The sequence below is a fragment of the Lissotriton vulgaris genome, chromosome 1_1 (assembly GCF_964263255.1).
Source record: "Lissotriton vulgaris chromosome 1_1, aLisVul1.2, whole genome shotgun sequence".
Classification (NCBI taxonomy): Eukaryota; Metazoa; Chordata; class Amphibia; order Caudata; family Salamandridae; genus Lissotriton; species Lissotriton vulgaris.
This window is the reverse complement of record NC_141685.1, coordinates 976,904,796-976,923,387: the sequence shown is the minus strand read 5'-3', so window position 1 is coordinate 976,923,387 and position 18,592 is coordinate 976,904,796. Positions and strand designations below refer to the sequence as shown.

General features: G+C 42.7%; 1 protein-coding gene across 2 annotated transcripts; it reads right to left on the bottom strand.

Moving 5' to 3' along the window:
• Window positions 1-1,397: 1,397 nt before the first annotated feature.
• LOC147748327 (resistin-like) lies at window positions 1,398-17,982 on the bottom strand. Of its 2 annotated transcripts, none has more exons than XM_086960340.1 (4): window positions 17,891-17,982; window positions 12,563-12,709; window positions 10,536-10,601; window positions 1,398-1,609 (listed from the first exon to the last, which is right to left on the bottom strand). In XM_086960340.1, the coding sequence occupies exons 2-4, from the start codon at window positions 12,693-12,695 to the stop codon at window positions 1,476-1,478; spliced, it is 333 nt and encodes a 110-aa protein (XP_086816466.1). In that variant the 5' UTR covers window positions 12,696-12,709; window positions 17,891-17,982; the 3' UTR covers window positions 1,398-1,475. The 2 variants fall into 2 exon arrangements, with proteins under 2 accessions (XP_086816466.1, XP_086816458.1); XM_086960332.1 differs by having other exon boundaries at window positions 12,563-12,724; window positions 17,891-17,959.
• Window positions 17,983-18,592: the final 610 nt, after the last annotated feature.

Here is an 18,592-nt window from a genome sequence, read left to right as displayed (position 1 = left end):
GAGCCTGCTGGCAACTTATCTCTTCTATTTCATTCCTGGCTTGAAGTCATACACTGTTCAAACGTTGAGGTTAAGGTTTAAAATAATACAGATGTTGTGTTAGGCTCAGTGCCATCTTCCTGATTATCTCCTTCTGCAGGAGACCAGCTCAGATTCCATATGAACAAAGTGTGCTACAATTCCGTGTACATGCTTCTCTGCTTCTCACTTGCAGTAGATTTACTAGTTGTCAAAACCAGTCTCTAGAAACCAATTGTGATATTTTATTATACCGTTCAAGAGACGTTTTGGAAGACAACCCATTGACTAACTTAGTAGTTTGGACAAACTCAAAGTAATTCAGGGCCAGACAAAATCACATCAGGCCTCTCTTTCACCCAGAATTCCTCATACGCCCTTAACTTTGATATAGCCAGAGCATGCTGCATTATTTTCCTCATCTCCCTCAGGGTAGTAGATACCATGAGTTGAGTAGGGGTAGTGTCTGAGTGCGGGTTGCAATATACAATGCATGAGGTTTTTAGGGATTGATGTTGTACCTCAAGGCTTGGAGAGATGTTTGTAAGTGGAGTGGTGGAGAGGGAGTGAATTTCACTGTAGAAAGATGGATGTTATACTTCAAAGGAAAGTTTGGTGGGTGATATCGTAATGATGTTTTTTGGGTAAGTCTTAGGTAGCCATGTACATTGACTGCGGGAGGATTGCTCATTTGGGGTAAGTATAGAGTGGTTTGCCCCATTGTGCGTACTCAAGACAAGTGAACACCAGAACTACAAAGGGCAATAATGACATTGATAGCATAGTAGTAATAGCCTGAATCGGGGAGGGGGTGCTGTGGTGGTTTCAAAATTCATGAAGATGATGGTTGTGACCCTGAAGGTAAACTTTGGTAATCACTCTAATCACGGCTGAGAGACAGCTGAGGTACCATCCTTTAATGATTGATGAGTTGAAAACCCATTGCTAGGCAGCTGCATTAGCCACCTCAGGTCATTGCTGTAGAGCTTCCCAGCAGCAGCGGTGTCCATTTTTAGAAGTGATACTCTGCAGTAGCGAGTTGTATCGATAATGTCCTACGTATCTTTTAGACTGTCTATCTTTTTCGTTGTTCTTTCTTGGTGTGAGTTGGGTAAAAACTTTAGGAGACTGTCACCTGTCTTCTGACTTAGAGCTTCACCCATCATCATGTCACCTGACAGGCACAGCAGGCATACCATCTTCTCTGTTTTCTTGGTCTAGAGAGGCAGATATATAATCATCCAATATGCAGTGAGATTATGTGAAGGAAAGTAGAGGCCAACATGATCCCTCCTGGCCCGCCACCTGAACGAGTCCCTGTGCGACCAGGAAAGAGGATCAGAAGGATAAGGAACAGCTGTAAAAAAAAAAACACTCCATTCTTGCTTTAGTTGTCTTTTTTAATGCTTTTATTTAAACTTTCAAGATGACCAGAAAGTGAAATATAGATTTCCAGACTATTTCACAACTGTTCTGCAGCAGACAGCAGTTGTCCAGTCAATGTTAGCACACTGGCAATGGCAATTTGTCTCTTGAGGAATATCCCAGGAGCCACAGGCCATCCCACAGGAACAGGAGTGAGCTATGTAACCTGTAAGAGAGGAGAGACAATTGGTTAGAGAAAAGTAATTCATTGGTAGGGACACAATTGAACATCTAACAGTGACTGATAAAGGACAGGAGGTCTTGATGGTGTCACATGAGTTCTGTGGATAGACTTTGAACATGATACTGAGTGATACTCAGTCCTAATGCTGTCTGGTGGGATAGGCCATAGGAGATGCAGGACCGTATGACTGTGTATAATAAGCAAATGCCTGGAAGCCAAGTCTTCAACTTCTAAAGAGTGATTTAAGGGTAGGTGTGTTGTGGATGGCTATGGGTTTGGTACTACTTTAACTCTACAAAAGGTGGGTCAAATGTTCTGTAATAGAGTTGTGAGTTATCCAGCAACATCAACGAAGGGTGCATAAATGTTCAGTAATGAGGTAAATAGTTTTTTGCTTCCAAGGATGCATTACAAGCGGCTTGTTCCAGAGGTTAAGAGTCTTCACCCTCCAAGGATAAAAATGTAAGAGTTTTCTATGAAGATATGGAGTAGTTCACATCTAAAGGTAGATTGTTCAGGATTAGGTACTGAGGATAGCTTTGGGTTTGGGAAAGAGGTAAAGAGTTTTTCCACCACTAACGGTGGATGACTCAGGGTTTGGTTAGACAGTAAAGAGTCTTTCCCTGATTTATGTCTTTAAAAAGCATGCCTTTACCATGCATTCCCTCACTGGAATCCTTTACCAAGCATATGCCTTCATCACACATACCTTCAACACGCAAGGAAAGTACATTTAAATTAGGTTAAACCCCTACAATATATAAATATATATATATATATATATATATATATATATATATATATATATATATATATATATATATACACACACACATATATTAACTGAAAAAACATTACTGTTTTGAACAAAAAAAACACAGCAATTTACTAGCTATAGTTAGCAGAGCTAACTATAACTTACGCCCCCGCCATGCTCTGCTTATGACCTCACATATTACATCACTCATGACATGTTCTATGATATCATTTATGACATCAATGATGACATCCCAAAAATCATTGATAACAACACCGATGATGTCACTGATGACATCATCCACACTTCTTTTGTATACATTACTCTATAATAAGTATGGCATTAGAGGTCTGAAAGAAAGTACAAAACAGCTCAGATTAATATAAAGCATCATTAATGGCATCACATAAACATCTCCCTTATGTGTAGCAAGCTTGTGTTATGTGCAGAATTACCCCTACACCGTACACATCATTGGTAGCTGAGTTCATATTAACAAGCAACCACAGATAGAAGAGTAACCCCTACTGCACATGGTGTTCAATATGTATACAAATGTTCAGTGAAAACCAAGAAATGTGGGTACTGTAAACTATGTATTACTCTATGTAAAGAGTTTACTCTGTACCATACTTTTTGCAGACAGTGAAACTCTCATGAGAAATATACCAGAGAGTATTAAAAAGTAGCTACTGAGAACAGTGTACACTCTATGCAAACGTGTCTAAAGAGCGACTATTCGCTTAAAATAATCAGGGTCTGAAGGTGCTAGAGATCATACTACCTACAGTCTTCAAACTGTGGTGAACAGTTTACAGATAACCCATCTTCTGAAGCAAAATAGGCACATGTACATAGGTCCGTACCTAGTGCACACAGTCTTCTATGTTCAGTGGAAATTGTCATGTTGAGACGATTCTGTCTATTATCTCAAGGCTGCTTACAATATTTAGTAAGTCGTATGTAGAATCTTTGCCCTGATCAAAACTTTTTCTGCAGTACCAAGAACCTTTTGTGGAACATACTGGTCAGAACTTTTCAACTACCATCTGCACAGAGATTTGCTCTTCAATACGATTTATAATGTGTTGAATGCCTCTACACACCTATGGTGCATTAGGAGCATTTGTTATGTTCTGTTAAATATATTTTTTAGCACAAAATTAATCAGCCTAGAGAAGATCTATTGATCTAAGACAGATCAACAGGAAGGGAGGGGGTATGGGCCAATCAGAAAAGCCAGGTTTTAAATAGGGCTAGGTCAGGATAGGACTATACATGCAAAAGTAGTCTGTTATAATAGTGGGGAGCTAGATAAGAGAATGATCTTCTCCACTGTCTGACCATACATTTGAGGCGAGGGATAGCAAAGATTGCCCCTTGGACCGTAGGCTGAATGCTGGCAGATGGGGTTGCAACTTATTTTGTAGATAAAGGGGGATGTTTTCAGACAGTGGCTTGTGCACTAGGCAGAGGGGTTTGAAGAGAGAGCGCTATTTTATTGGTAGCAAATGAAGAGATTTGAGTATAGTCTTGTAGGGGGTGCGGGTGGAAGGTTGCAAACAAGGTGAGCAGCAGTAGTCTGCACCACCTGAATTTTGACTAGGAGAGCTTCATTAGTAACTACCATAACAACATTGGTGTGTCTAGGCAGCTTCTAGCACATCTGTTTTGTAAATACTTCCATCAGGTACCAGGACACAGACTCTACAACATTAGGTAGAAAAGTAACATGGTAGCTACCCTCCACAATTTAAACTATAAAACAAACTTGCACATTGACAGTGATGTCATCAATAATGTCTTGAGTGATATCATAGACCATGTCATGAGTGATGTAATACATGAGGTCATAAGCAGTACACAGCAGTAGTACAAGTTATAACTAGCTTAGCTCTGCTAACTTTAACTGGTGAATTTCTGTGACTTTTTTTTATTCAAGATGTTAATGTTAATGTAGTCACTGAAATATTAACCTAACTATAACATTACTTTAACCTCTTGCGGCATGGATTTTACCCGCGGTGCAGGATAACCCCACACATTGCCAGATCGGACGGCTCCCAGCCGTCTGTCACGCACGCCCACCATGACGACGGACGGCCGGGGGCTGTCAGACGCAGGCAAGGGGTTAACCTTTGTTTTTTCCAGTGAATTTTCAAGATTTTTTTTTAAACAATAACAGAACTTTTCTATCACCCCTAACTATAACCTTGCCGTAACCTTTTACTTGAACGGTTGTGGAGTTTGGTGTCGGCTATAATGCCTTGCAGTGGTTTGCTTATTTTTTTTCAAAACCACACCTTTCGGGTGTCACTAAAATCGTTTAAATCTCTACTTAAGCAAGCTTTATTCAATCTGTACATGCACCCCCTGGCTGCAATCATCAAGCGTCACGGGTTCAACATCATATTGTGCACCGATAACATGCAGTTGAATATCACCCTGCCACAGACTGAAGCTAACATACCGACTTTTGTTGAGGACCTGTTTGTCAGAGGATGAACCTCAATTGTCTCCAATTGAATGCTGGGAAAACAGAGGTTGTTGTCTTAGGTAATCAGGCTTTGATTTGGTCTTCTGCCTGCAAGCCTGACTCGCTGAGAACTTTACCTCCCTAAAAGCCAAAAGTCAAGAATCTTGGCATCTGGTTTGATGTCAAGCTTCCTTTTGACAGTCAAATCACTGCCTTAGCAAGCAAGTGTTTCAGGATCTTGAAAACCTTTCATAAAGATCCTTGGGCCTCTAGAAGGTGCAAAGAAGACAGTAGTCCACTCTCTGGATATATCCAGGCTGGATTAGGTAATGTCCTTTATCTGGGAGTCTCACAGGCTCAGCTGATGACACTTCAGAGGGTGCAGAACGCGGTAGCCCGTCTACTGTTGAATCTCCTTGGACGGTCCTCCATGGGCCCTGCACTCTCAAAGCAGCACTGGCTACCCCTGAAGAAAAGGCTCTTATTCAAAGCCATGTGCTATTGTTATATGGTCCTTAAGAAGAAAGGGCCCTTGTTACTTGCACCCTAATTTTTAAGCCTTATTCTCCTACGAGGAACCTACTTTCTGCCGGGGCCTTGTTGGCATGCATCCCCATTGTAAAGAGAGCGTACATTTGGGGGTCACCCCATTAGTTTGTTAGCAGCTAAGTTGTGGAACTCCGTTCCCCTTCAAATTAGACAAGAAAAGAAATAATTATCGTTCCGCAAAAATGGAAAAACCTGGCTGGTCCGGTCAGTCTAATGGCACAGCAACATAAGTATGATCTTTGGTTCTGACATTTGGGAGCTTGACCCTAGCACTGGGACACTTTGGTGGCAGTAATGACACACTTTATAAATCATTTTGTTATTGCTATTATTACTTTAACCTCCGTTTTTTTCTTTGAATTTCAGTTTTCTAAAATTCATATAGTAATATTTCATTAACATACGTAAAGCCAATCCATGGACATGCATAGCGGGGGGTTGGCCACAGGGCCTTATATTATTTTAAGGGAAGGAAGGCCACATGGCCCGCCTCTATGAGCCTTATTATGCCACGGGGACCCAATTAAAGTGGAGGGGGGGCCAAGTGGCCCCCCTCCCCGAGCCTTATTAGGCCTTGGGGAGCCGTCCCGCAGGTTCTTTTTTTATAAAAGGGGAGGGGGCACTCCCTCCCTCCCAAAGCCTTATTAGGCCCTGGGCACACCATCCACCTGGCCTTTTTATAAAACGGGCTGTGGGCACATGGCGGGCACATAGCCCCCTCCCCGGCCTCATTAGGCCCTGGAAATTCCATCCCCCAGGGTCATCCTTTTTTTGCAAGTGTAGGGTGGCAGCACAGGCCCCCTCCCTCAACTGTTCAAAAGCCCTGGGTGGAGTTCTGGACTTTTAATTAAGGTCCAGAGGTGTCAGGGACAACACCCGAAGACCCCTGAGTTCTACCTGTCGTGGTGCACAAATAAACAGAAACACGGGCTTCTCGATGGTGGCGTCAAAGACCAAAGGTTTATTACTGCAGGGACACAGAAGTCACAGAAACTACACACGGGCAGAATCTAGGAGCCTGTTCAATTTGCACTAAGTTGGTTGCTCCTTAAATACAAGTTTTTTAGCTGGGGGCAACATTCTCCACATACTAGTGCGTTTCTTAAACTTTATGTCCTAAACAATAAATATTTGGCGTTAAACAGGAATGGTCAACAATTTCTGATGTCAAAACATTACGAATGAGAGGTTCCCACTGTTCGATCATAATCCCATGTCATCTTTTCATTCAAGAGCCGGATCGCCTCATCGTAAATTTCGTTACCTCCCCCTAATAAAGGCCCAGAAGGAAAGGAGCAGAGCCAGGTGCAGAAGATAGAAAAACATGATAAGAGATGTTTGTGGGTCGTAAATGGGCAAGGTACCAGCTTCGGCCGCCTAATCATGATCAGGCCAACGAGCACGAGAACCAGTATAGCAGGACTGGCTTCAGGCAGAGGAGGCAGTTTTTGCCGAGTCATGCGGCCACAGCGTTTCTGTCCTAAGGTGCACGTGTCACTAGCAAGGTGAATCTCCGGCTAAAGCCTACGTGTCCTTAAGTGAAATGAGTTGATCAGAGGTCACTGTGTGTCCATTGACTATGTGAGGGCAAGAATACAAGATGGATGCCATAATCTAAAATGGATGCCATCGGGTTATCGGAAATGTGTTTATAACAAGAGTGCTCTTGCTCGTAGCATAGCGAAAACACCAGGATATACTATATGGATCATTTACGGTTCACTGGTACCAAAATTATGGGTTTACGACGATGTCGAAAACACGGGTTTGAATCGTCACGGAACCTCATGGGGACCCCATCCCCCAGGGCAGTTGTTTTAAGGGTTTTTAAGGGTTGGCCAATCAGCCTTATTAGGCCCTGAAGGCTGCATCCCCCATGTCTGTTTTTCTTTATGAAAGGGAAGAGGGGTGACATGTCCCCCTTCCCAGAGCCTTATTAGGCCCTTAGAACTCCCTCCCCCAAGGCCTTTTTTATGAAAGGGGAGAGGTCTGAGGGCCCCCCCCCCGAGGCTTATTAGGCCCTGGGGGCTCTATCTTCCAGGCCCTTATGTTTTTTCATACACAGGAGAGGGACAATTGCCCCCTCTCCAAGCCTTGTTAGACCCTTGAAATTCCTCCCCCCAGGGCCATTCTTTTTTCATTTAAGGGAAGGGGTCCTCTTGGATCCTCCCTCCCTGAACCATGTTAGGCCCTAAGTACTCCACCCCCTGGGCCATTATTAAAAATAAAGGGGATGGAACTGTGTGCCCCCTTCCTGAGCCTCTTTAGGTCCTGGTGACCCTATCCCCCAGGGCTGTACATATATGTTAAAAACTGAGAGAAGGGCTGCATGATCCCCTTACCATGCCCCAGAGCCTATGTTAAAAGGGGAGTGTGACATTTTGTCCCCCATCCCTGAGCCTTTATCGGCCCCAGGGACCACATCCCCTGGGGCCCATACTATTAAAGGTGGGAGCCCAGGTGTCCCACCATACATTCGTTGGGGGCTGCAGGGGTAGCCCCAAGACCCGGGTAGCCCTAGTCTGCTCCCCACATGTAGCAGGTGCCAGCATTACTCCAGCCCGCAGGGAGCAGCTACTTATACTGCTCTCTGCAGGCAGGACCAATATATTGATCTGTCTCCTTGGCCGCATCAGTGCGGGCAAGGAAACAGATCAAAAGTCAACTCCCAGCTGGCGAGAGCATTTACAGAGATACTATCTGCTGGGAGCAGACTTTGTGTTTGCTCCTGCTTGGCGGGAGGTTTAAAAATGCTTGGGGAGGGTGACTCCCACAGGATCGAGATGGCCCAAGGGAAATAAAGCTACCTGCGCCAATCAGAACACTCCTATTTTAATCTGGAGTACCTGCGAAAGTCTAAAAAGACCCAACCATCCAGATATTCAATTAATTTTTAACCTTAATTTCTCATAAACTATTGAACGTATTCACACCAAATCACAAAAAGCACAATTTGTGGACCAAGATCTATCTTTCTGCAAATTTGGTGCAATTCTGTTCAGCAATTTTTACTGTAGCCTTGTCTAAAGAAATATATGGAAAATGCAGGGGGATTTTGCGTTTTGGGGCCCCCTCTTTTTTAACCCAGCCCCTGCTTGACAGATCACCTCGAAACTTCCTATGCACAAACTAGTCAAAGAGTAGCATCTTTGTCAAAAAATGTCAAAGTTATTAGCAACGCAAAAACACTTTTCCTATGGAACAGCTGACCTAACTATAACTACCTTGTGGCAACCACCACTAGGTGATATAAATGTGGATCCCTGTAACAACCTCCCACATTTTGTTTTAATATTTACATATTGACTGATTTTCTTTATTGGGAGTACCACCCCCAACTCCCCCTTTTTAATTACTTTTACCAACTGATACCCTTACCCACCCATAAACCTTAAAAATACCCATACCACACTAGACCCACACCCCCTACACCTAAAAATACCCATACCACCCTATAGCTGTATCCATCCCCTCAACCTTAAAAATACTCTTCCCACCCAATACCCCTACCCTCCTGTTAACCCTATAAATACCCTTACCACTTTATACCCTTACCAACCTCTAAACCCTGAATAATACACACACAGACACCTACCTTAAATATACTTACCTGGAGTGGGAAAGACGTGAATAGTAAAGGCATTGCCTGGTAAGGGATTCATAGTAAAAGCATTGCATGCAAAAAATATCAGGGTTAAGACTGTTTCCCAACTTTACCTCCAAAGACAAATGCTTTAGGGTTTGGTATGGCGATAAAGAGTTTTTCACCTCGGAGGATGAATTGCAAGAGGTTTGGTTCATTTATACCTTTTTTTCACCTTAAAGCTACCAAGGGGTGGGACTTCTCCACTAATAAATCTATGGGCGGTCAAGTTTTTGTTACAAAGATTACCTTGAATTATCGATGGCTTTGTGGTTAGAATAGAAATTAATTGTCTTTCACCTGTATGGTATGGTGTCTTAGAGTTACAAATGGATAAAACAAAAATCACACCCATAAGTAACTAAGTTATAGTCCTACAAAGCCCCACCACTAGAACAGCATATCTGGAATCGCTGACTTTAGGGAATTGTGCTTTTTGGTGATCTGGGTCTCGGGCTTAGTGGACTAATGCGTCCACTATAGGGGCCTGTGTTTGACCTCACAGTCACAGGTTCTATTCTTGAGATCACAGAGGAAAGGCCACTGTAAGCTAACTTCCATTCTTCTAAGAGACATTCCTCAGAGCACCTTGAGACTCTGAAGGAGCTCTCCTCAGTATCCTTCTTTTCTCTGGAATGATCATGACTTGCCACCTCTTGGCACAGAGGTGTGTGGTTGATTCCCTCCTTCTGAGTAATATAGTGTGTTCACCCATTCATTCACTCACACATTCATTCATTCACATCACACATGCATGGTCATGCAGCCTCTGAGGCAGTTACTCTCACTCCCACTCAGTCACACATTCTCTCAATGGCACGACCACAAAAAACATTCATTCACGTATACAACATGTACAAATTCACTCAGGCACCCATAGATTTGCTTACTCATTCACATACTCTCTCGTTTACACATTCGCACATTCACTCACAAACTCATCCACACACTGTCTTTAAAATCACTCTACTTTTTTACTAATTTGTGCATTTGCTCAGGGGGTCACTTATGCATTCATTGAATCATTAACTCATTCATGTGCACTTCGAGTCATTCAGAAACTCACACATTCACCTACTACCTTAACCACAAATTCAGTCACTCACACCAGAGCTAAACACTCACTCATACACTCACGTTTTCATTCTCATCCACATACTCACTTACTCACTCATTTGCTCAGAAATCCACCCACCCAGTCACTCATTAACTCACACTTTTGTGAATTTCTGTGTCTTCACTGAGTCACATTTGAATGCATGCTTCCAATCGTTTACTCTCTCATGGACTCGCTCGCCTAGTCCCACTTGCCCTGGAACTTTGCATTTAAGTCTGATTCCATAAACAAAGAGACCTTCGGATGGAACCCAGAGTATTTGCACAGCAGTGGACTGAAAGAAGGGCGTCATAATTGCAAGTGAATTAGAGGTCTCCCCATGCCTATGACCCCTCCATGCCTTTGAACAGAAACATGGGGTCTCACCTTCAGGACAGGTCGCAGACGCTCCACGGGCGGTGATACTTTTACATTCAGGCTTTAAACAGGAGGCTGAAATTTAAATGAAAAATACCTTAGCATGATACCCACGCTCTTTTGTACATCTTATCATTTCTCTTTGCAAATATATGCATATCTCTGTGAGTGTAGTGAGCCATTCCTTTCCGTGTTGTGGCAGGCGGTACCAAAGCGGACATGTGGCACATACGGCATGCAACGTCTTTTTAAAAAAAAAAAAAATTGCAAAACTTATTTGGATGATTTCACCCCCTCACATTTTTATGGACAGTTTTGCAAAATTCCTTAAATTGGTCACCTTTAGACACAATGTTGTGAATTAGCCGAAGTCTAAACGCCCTATTGTGTGTGTATCTTTTTTTTTAACTGTTATTGTAAGAAAGTGCATTGGTTCAGTAACAGTACAGACATAGTGACATGTCCATTGCAGAAAACAATATTTTGGCATCGAATTAGTGCATACAGTATGCAAAATGCTATATCCGTTCCCCATCCCCCGGGGACTCTTGATTGTAACTATCACTCTCAATTGGATAAGAGTCCAGCCTAACATATTAGAATGCCTATTGGGGTTTAGCCATAATCCATATCTTGTACCACCTATGGAGGGGGCGCGTCATCTATCATGGGGCGGGCCATTAGTTCTTGTCTTTCACGCCTCATTTCCACTGCTTGGGAGATGTCTATGTCCCCTCGGTATTTGTTCCACTTTCCCCATTTATGGCCAATTTCTTGGGGCAGGCCCTTCCCTTAAAAACTGTTTTCTCAGCTACCATTGCCCCATCCATGTCCTTCGCTCAGTCCAGTACCCTCGGGCTGGAGTCCTGACCCCACTTCTGTGCTATTGTGTATGTATCTTAAATATTTGTTTTTGTCGGATTATAATAACAGTTCAGCTGTATGATGGTCGCACCTCCCCCCTGGTCTCATCGCACCGCCTTCGTCCCAGTGCCTCGAGGAGCTTCACCACCCGCAGGCAGTCTTCGCTATTGCAGCTTATAACATATTCTATTGGTTGGCGGACCTCAGTCAGGCCCACATATGTATGGTCCTCACTAGTTATGTAAGTTGTTGTACAGGATACACCAAAGTGCATCCTAGGTATCAAGTGCCCAGGTCAGGCATTAATCATATGTAAGGTGGAAGCTTTCAGTTTAAATGCAGATTTATGAAATTGTAGCATACGGCAGCGGGTAACTGAAGTGCAAGGGTGTGTGTGTGATGTCTAGCATAAACTTTGTACTGGAAGGATAGACCCGGTTTTGTACTGGTGGGATAGTCTTTCAGTACGAGATCCTATGCTTAAACGTGCATTTTAACATTTCAATTATTGGATATGGGCTGTACAGTGCAACACCCGCCAATGAGTGAAATGTTTGGAGAGATAAAAACATTTCTCCAACTTTGCACCTGCCTCTAGGAGGCGTTATATTTTGACACAAAGCCAGGGTGGACATTCTTTGTAGATCTAACTTTGCATCGAAAACCACGGGTGGTAGTCTTGGAATGCATTGTTGATGCAAAGTATTTCAAAGCACCACAAAATACTATTTATGCTACCGTAAGGGCAACTTTCCAGGGCAGAAAAAATGGTTTGCCCTGGACATAAAACATTTTCTAAACAATTTGCATCACTTTGCAAGGCTCTGCAGCGGTGCAAAATCTTAACAAATCGACTCCTAGATGTGTAGATTGGAGCCGTTTGGGTAGAAGACAGCAGCTTTTAAGTCTGTCTTCGCCCGCAGATATTCCATTCACAGTCAGCACCTTGGAATTTGGAATGGTGAGATGGTGTTTGACAGTAACATGCATGGCTATCCTAATATTAACTCCCGCTTCATTACACAGTACACAACCCTGAGCTTCGCTTTTAGACTCTATAGACGAGGGGGTTCCATTCACTAAGGGACACTGGGATATGGTTCACCAGTGTAGAATGTCGAGTCGTGGTCAGATTTATGGAGGAGATGATCAGTGGTGTCCGAGGAACTTACCCACATCCTTTAAAAACTCTTTCATGGATGGGACCTTGCAGAGGGAACATGAAGAGCGATGATCCTCGGCATCGATTACTGGAAGGAAGAGCGCAACCACGAAGAACACAGCTGCAGACTTCATTGCATTCATCTGGTGTTCCACGTCTGAAGGAGAAGACTCTACAACATGAGGAGACAACATGGCTGAAAGTGATCATCTCTACAAGTGATCCCGCCAAGTAAAAGTCTAAAAAACAGCTCTAGTTTAATGCTAAAGCTGCAATCCCCGGGCCTCATTTATGAAACCCTACCTGCACTTTTGTGCCGCCAGAACATCACTTTTTGATATTCCAGTGGCGCAATGTGCCGGGGCATATTTATGAGGCCACGTAAGGCCACTTTGCATGGCTTTTCACTGCCTTATAAATATGAGCCCCTTTCACACAGAAAACTGTGTGAAAGGGCGGTCCATGGGTGTTGCTGTGGGTTTCCCCATGCAACACCCATGGAACCTGACACATTCTCAGATTTATGAGCAATCGTGAACCTGGGAATACGTCCGAACCTAATGACGCCCAAGGCGTTAGGGAAGTGCAACGAGAAGAAATGTTTTCATTCTTCTTGTGCTTTCCCTTTTCTATGTGTCACCTCTTAAGAGAGATTTTGTGCAGGAAGTTACCCTTCCTGCACAAAACCAATCAGTCCCGCAACACAGGCACCCTTGCACCATGGTGCAAAAGTGTCTGCGTTGGCGAACAGCAGCCATTGTGCACCAGTGCTGGAGGGGAAAAGGACAGGAATCCATTGTATCTGATAGATGCACCGGCACTTAATCATCAACATCAGCACTTTCCATGAGCACCAGCTTTGCCACTGGCGTGCTAAGGAGCCCTGTGCAAGTGCCTGGCCGCTGGAATATCTAACAATGGTTAGGGAAGACTCATTAGAAGATGGTTGACTGATGAATGCAGAGTGAAGCTTCCTTAATGTAAAATGATGGCAAGGAGACTTACTTATTGCCCAGTCCAGTACAGGTTTTACAAACAACTTCACTTTACTATGGGAGGGACTCAGGAATTTGAGTAGAAAACGCCTATCAGCTACATGTGGATCAGACAGAAGCAAATGATTACAAGCAACTTCTTGAGTGGTTAAGATGTGCAATGTTCAAGGACGTTCTTCAAATGGGTGCTAAAGTAATAACCATTTGAGCTTCCCTACATGTATGTGCTTCTTGGAAGTAGACACATCCTGATACTTTCTCTAAAAAAACAGAATTTACACATGCAAATGGGATACATTATTATCCCAGCGTCAGTCTTAAAAAATCTCTAAAAAACTATAATTTCGGGTGTCCTTGCCATGTTGTTGTCAAGCAAGGGAAATTAAGATGCATGTCTGTTAGTGTGTGTGCATGAAAAAAGTTTGCATACTCAAAAAAGGTGGTAGAGCATTGAAAGGCGTGCCACCCAAACGTATGGCCATATTGAACAACGTTCAAGTATTTTATAAGAATCAGTGCCTCCTGCAAGACATGTAGTCAATGGTGAATCAGAGAGCATACTCAGTTCATCATTAAAAAGTACTCAGGTGTACTGACATGGTATTAATGCACCTAGAATCGCTGGTGCTTTGGGGATCAGTAATTTTGAGATGTGAGAATAACTTGGTTTTCGGAGTTTTCTCCAAAAAATGGAGATTTGCCTCAGGTATCACTGCTTCAGCAATCATTTCTACTGATATGTCTCCGGTTTTGTTTCCTACAAAATATCTAGGAGTTCGAATTTCAATTTTTCATTTAAATTTGTAATCCTAATTCTGCCGTAACACCTCTAACCCCATCAAATTGTGATTACTCCCGACTCATAAATGCCACCTTAATGTCTTTGATTTTTCTATTTATTTAGCTCACTCCTGAAAAACATTTCCAGCACTAGAAATATCCATATTTTTTATTGGGACGCAAAACTAAGGTCCCGGTTTATAGTTTGGCAGAGAGGGTACTCCATTGCATTAGTGACAGAGTTCCCTCTCTGCCAAACTGATAGTCCTCATGCCTCACTTGGAGTTGGGTGGACATTTTGCATGTCACGACAGAGACTACTCTATCTCTGTCACTGACATACACTGCCTGTGGTTCGACAGAGTAAGGGCCATTGGAGGTGTTGCCATTTTGTCCTCCTGCCCTATTTAGAACAGGTAAATAAATGGCTTGTTTTCATTATCCGTCACCACAAGGTAAAACCTGGTAGTATGGGGCAGTGAAAATTCCAAAATGACCCCAACACCATGGGAGTAGACTCCATGCCAAGGGGGTCATTACTTTTTACCCCGCTTTGGGATTTTGTTTTTGAACATTAAAGTAAAACATTGAAGGTTTGCCCTACGGCTTCATCATGTTGACAGCGCTGCCTGTCAAACTTTCAATGTGCTGACAGGTACTACTGTGAAGGAAAAAGTAGAACTAATGGCCCTCACACCATGGGAGACATTATTTGTTTTGCTGTCCCTGACTGCCAGGACAGCAAAAAAGAACACATTACACTGCCCACTCTAAATAGCTCAGATGGTGTTACATGGAGTTTGTTTTTGGAAAAAGTAAACAATGTAAAAGTTTGACAGGAATCTATCATCTTATCTTATCTTATCTTAAGAGAAACTTGTATAGCGCTCTGTCAACATAGGTTTCCTGGCGCTGTTTAATGGAACTGTCCGGCCAACTTTTACAACATTTACAGGAACCACTGTGATAGCCATTTCTGTCATTGTTTCAAGTTTCCCGTAGGGCCGGCACACAACATTGAAATGTGTAACTCAGATTACCCTTAAGATGGTGGGGGCTGAAAGTCTTCCACCATCCTGACAGACTTACCTCCACCCGCCGAACTCTAAATCAGGCCCTCCATATGTTTTTTTTAGGCGGGAGTAGAATAAATGATTTATTATAGGATGTTGAGTGGAGGCCAGGATTCAAACCTGGCTCCACAGTTCTTAGGTCAGCCACTCCAGCCGTTCTGCCAGATATCCTCCCCTTTAACAGCAAACCGCGCTGGTAACTGACACCTCGGGCCAGAGAACAGTTTTTCATGAGGTGTGTCTAACAATGATGAGCTGAAGGAAAATAGGCTATTCAAAAAATTAACATAGGTGAAGATTTAATAATTGAACCCCAATGTGATTTCAGGGCTATAATACACAAGTAGGTACATGCAAAATGATATCTGTCAATTGTTGGGTGATAAGCTTCAGTGACATACCCTTTATTTTCCAGGACAGAGCAAATGACTAACTTTGAGGGAGAAGGGACCATATACCTAGGGGTTTCATATTTTGATTTAAAGCAGATTATACCAAAATGTCTAAAATGAAATAAATCCTCCTCTAATCAATTCAGCTTTTTTGGAGTGTATCCCACTTTGAAAACTGGAAAATATACATTGGATTTCACCCAGTGACGTGATAAATGTTCTCGATTGCATGAGCTAAATGAAAATAGGCTATTCAAAAAATTAACATAGGTGAAGATTTAATAATTGAACCCCAATGTGATTTCAGGGCTATAATACACAAGTAGGTACATGCAAAATGATGTCTGTCAATTGTTGGGTGATAAGCTTCAGTGACATACTCTTTATTTTCCAGGACAGAGAAAATGACTAACTTGCAGGGAGAAGGGACCATATACCTAGGGGTTTCATATTTTGATTTAAAACAGATTATACCAAAACGTCTAATATGAAATAAATCCTCCTCTAATCAATTCAACTTTTTTGGAGTGTATCCCACTTTGAAAACTGGAAAATATACATTGGATTTCACCCAGTGACGTGATAAGTGTTCTCGATTGCATGAGTTTATATGATAGTTGTAATGCTGTTTAAAGAGGCAGGAGCTATGGCTGAAGGCATCTTAATATTGACTGTTGTTCATACTCAAAAAACTTTCATTGATTGATTTTTAAAAGTTGGAATGTCAGAACAGTCCTTTAGGGATTCACAACTATGATTTGTAGGCTACCTGGGAGGCACCCTGCTCACCAATCCACTTGCTTTTTACAAAGGTCCATAACAACATTGAACTAAAATCAGATGTTTCTCAATATTTAGAAATTGGCTAGGATGAAGGTTAAGCAAAGGGCTAACAGGAAAATTAAAATCAAAGTGTCCTTGTAGCTGCCTTATGACTTTCTTCATAAGGAAGCAACATTTTTAAAACCTTGGAGACCAGAAATATGGTTCAATGAGCTACAACTAAGTACGATTGTGAGTTACACTCTTGGAACTCTAGTAAATACAGTGGTTTTTTTTCATGAATAGCAACTAAAAGCAGGGTGGATGATTGTTTCCAGGACCGTATGTCAGAATATCGAGTTTTTAATATCCTGCGACCTTATTATTGTAGCAACACAATTGACGACCAATATATTGAGAAGGTAAGTTCACCTAGGTAAGCAAAGAGGGGCAGATTTACAAGCCCCTTGTGCCACTTTTGCGTCACTTTTCCTATGTTAAAAGTAACGCAAAAGAGGCGCAAGGGGCTTGTAAATCCGCCCCAGAGTTACTATACTTAACTCAACATCCATGTACCTTGGTACATAGATGTGAATTTAAAAGTACTACGTTTTTTCATAACAACATTTCGATATTTTGGTCAACAATGTTTTTCATTTTGGTTGCACGATATAATAGACAACTTTCCAGTTGATTTTTAAAGAGCTCTTTCTAAAGGTTAGTAGCTATGTACTTTTAGTACTGGTTTTGTTATGATACGTTTGTGTAAAAAGGCAATTTTAGTTGTGAAACTGGCATATCACTTATCGCTTTGCAATCAGATTGGTGTAAAAAGGCAACTTAGTGGTGGAAATGGAATGTCGCTTTGTGGCCATGTTTGTGTAAGCTTGTGTATACGTTCCTCTCTGCGTGTGTTTTATGTATGTGTGTGCTTGTTTCTGTGTGTGTTTGTGTGCTCATTTCTACATGTATGAGTGTGTGCAAGTTTGTGGTGTGACTTTGTGTGTGCATGTCTAAGCATGCTTTTCTATGTTTGTTTTGTGTGTGCGTGTGCCTGTGCATGTTAGCTGGTGTGAGTATGTGTGTGCACGTGTCTGTGCCTGCTTGACATGTATCCGGGTGTGTGTTTGGGTGCTTGAACGTGTGCAGGTGTGTCAGCAAAATAGTGTTGAAGGGGGACATGAGGTGTAGTTGCCCAGCTATTTTGGGGACCCTGGCACCATTAACAGTGTGGATTCTTTTACTTTGGCTCTGTCCTGAATGATTGCTCCCTAAAAATGTGTTTCATGCAGTTGGTGGGGCGAACAAGGAAGTTACATGGTAAATAAGAGCTTACCTCAGATATCTCAGATGTGCCTCACCGTGGGTCAGCCAGGACTCTTCCAATACACCTTCCACGTCCTTCTTAAATAGGTTCCCAAAGGTTTCGACATTGACATCATTTATTGCACAATTAAAGTAATAGCCTATTCCCGAGTTCTTATTGAGCAAGGCATTGTTCTCACACAGCACTCTACAATCAGGGATGAAGGCTACACCCTGCCCTGTCTTCCACCCATGAAGTCAGCATGCCTGCTCTAGAGGTTTCGAGGAGGGGAGAATCTGCAGGTGAAACAAAGAGCTAAGGGCAGGGGATGGGCTTTAATCCCTTCTCATAGATCTTCACCAGGGCAGCAGCCGTCGTGAGATGTCAATGCTGGCGCCATCCCTGATCTGCGAATTTCAGGGCGTGTGAAGCAACAGGGGACACAGGCATCGACTCATTGTTTGAAGTACCTGCCAGGAAGACAGCACAGATGTGACAAGGGACGGTTTTCGATGCACATCAGTGCTGCATTGTGAATCCCATAAAAGGCAGGTTATTGTGCAGAGCACAACATGGAGTTAGTTTGGTGGTCCCAAAGTACCACTTGCAGATGTGTTACACCTGCATGGACTTAAAATACCCACCTGTCCACTCACAAAACCTTTACCACCTATGCACAGCATCCAACAAATGAGGTGTCTTGTGCAACATTGCATAGCCCGAGGAGACTAG

Coding starts and splice junctions, on each gene's coding strand:
- LOC147748327 (XM_086960340.1), bottom strand. CDS start 12,695: ATGAATGCAATGAAGTCTGCAGCTGTGTTCTTCGTGGTTGCGCTCTTC. Junction 10,602..12,562: donor AGAGTTTTTAAAGGATGTGG/GTAAGTTCCTCG, acceptor TTTAAATTTCAG/CCTCCTGTTTAAAGCCTGAA. Junction 1,610..10,535: donor GTCTGCGACCTGTCCTGAAG/GTGAGACCCCAT, acceptor CCTCTCTTACAG/GTTACATAGCTCACTCCTGT.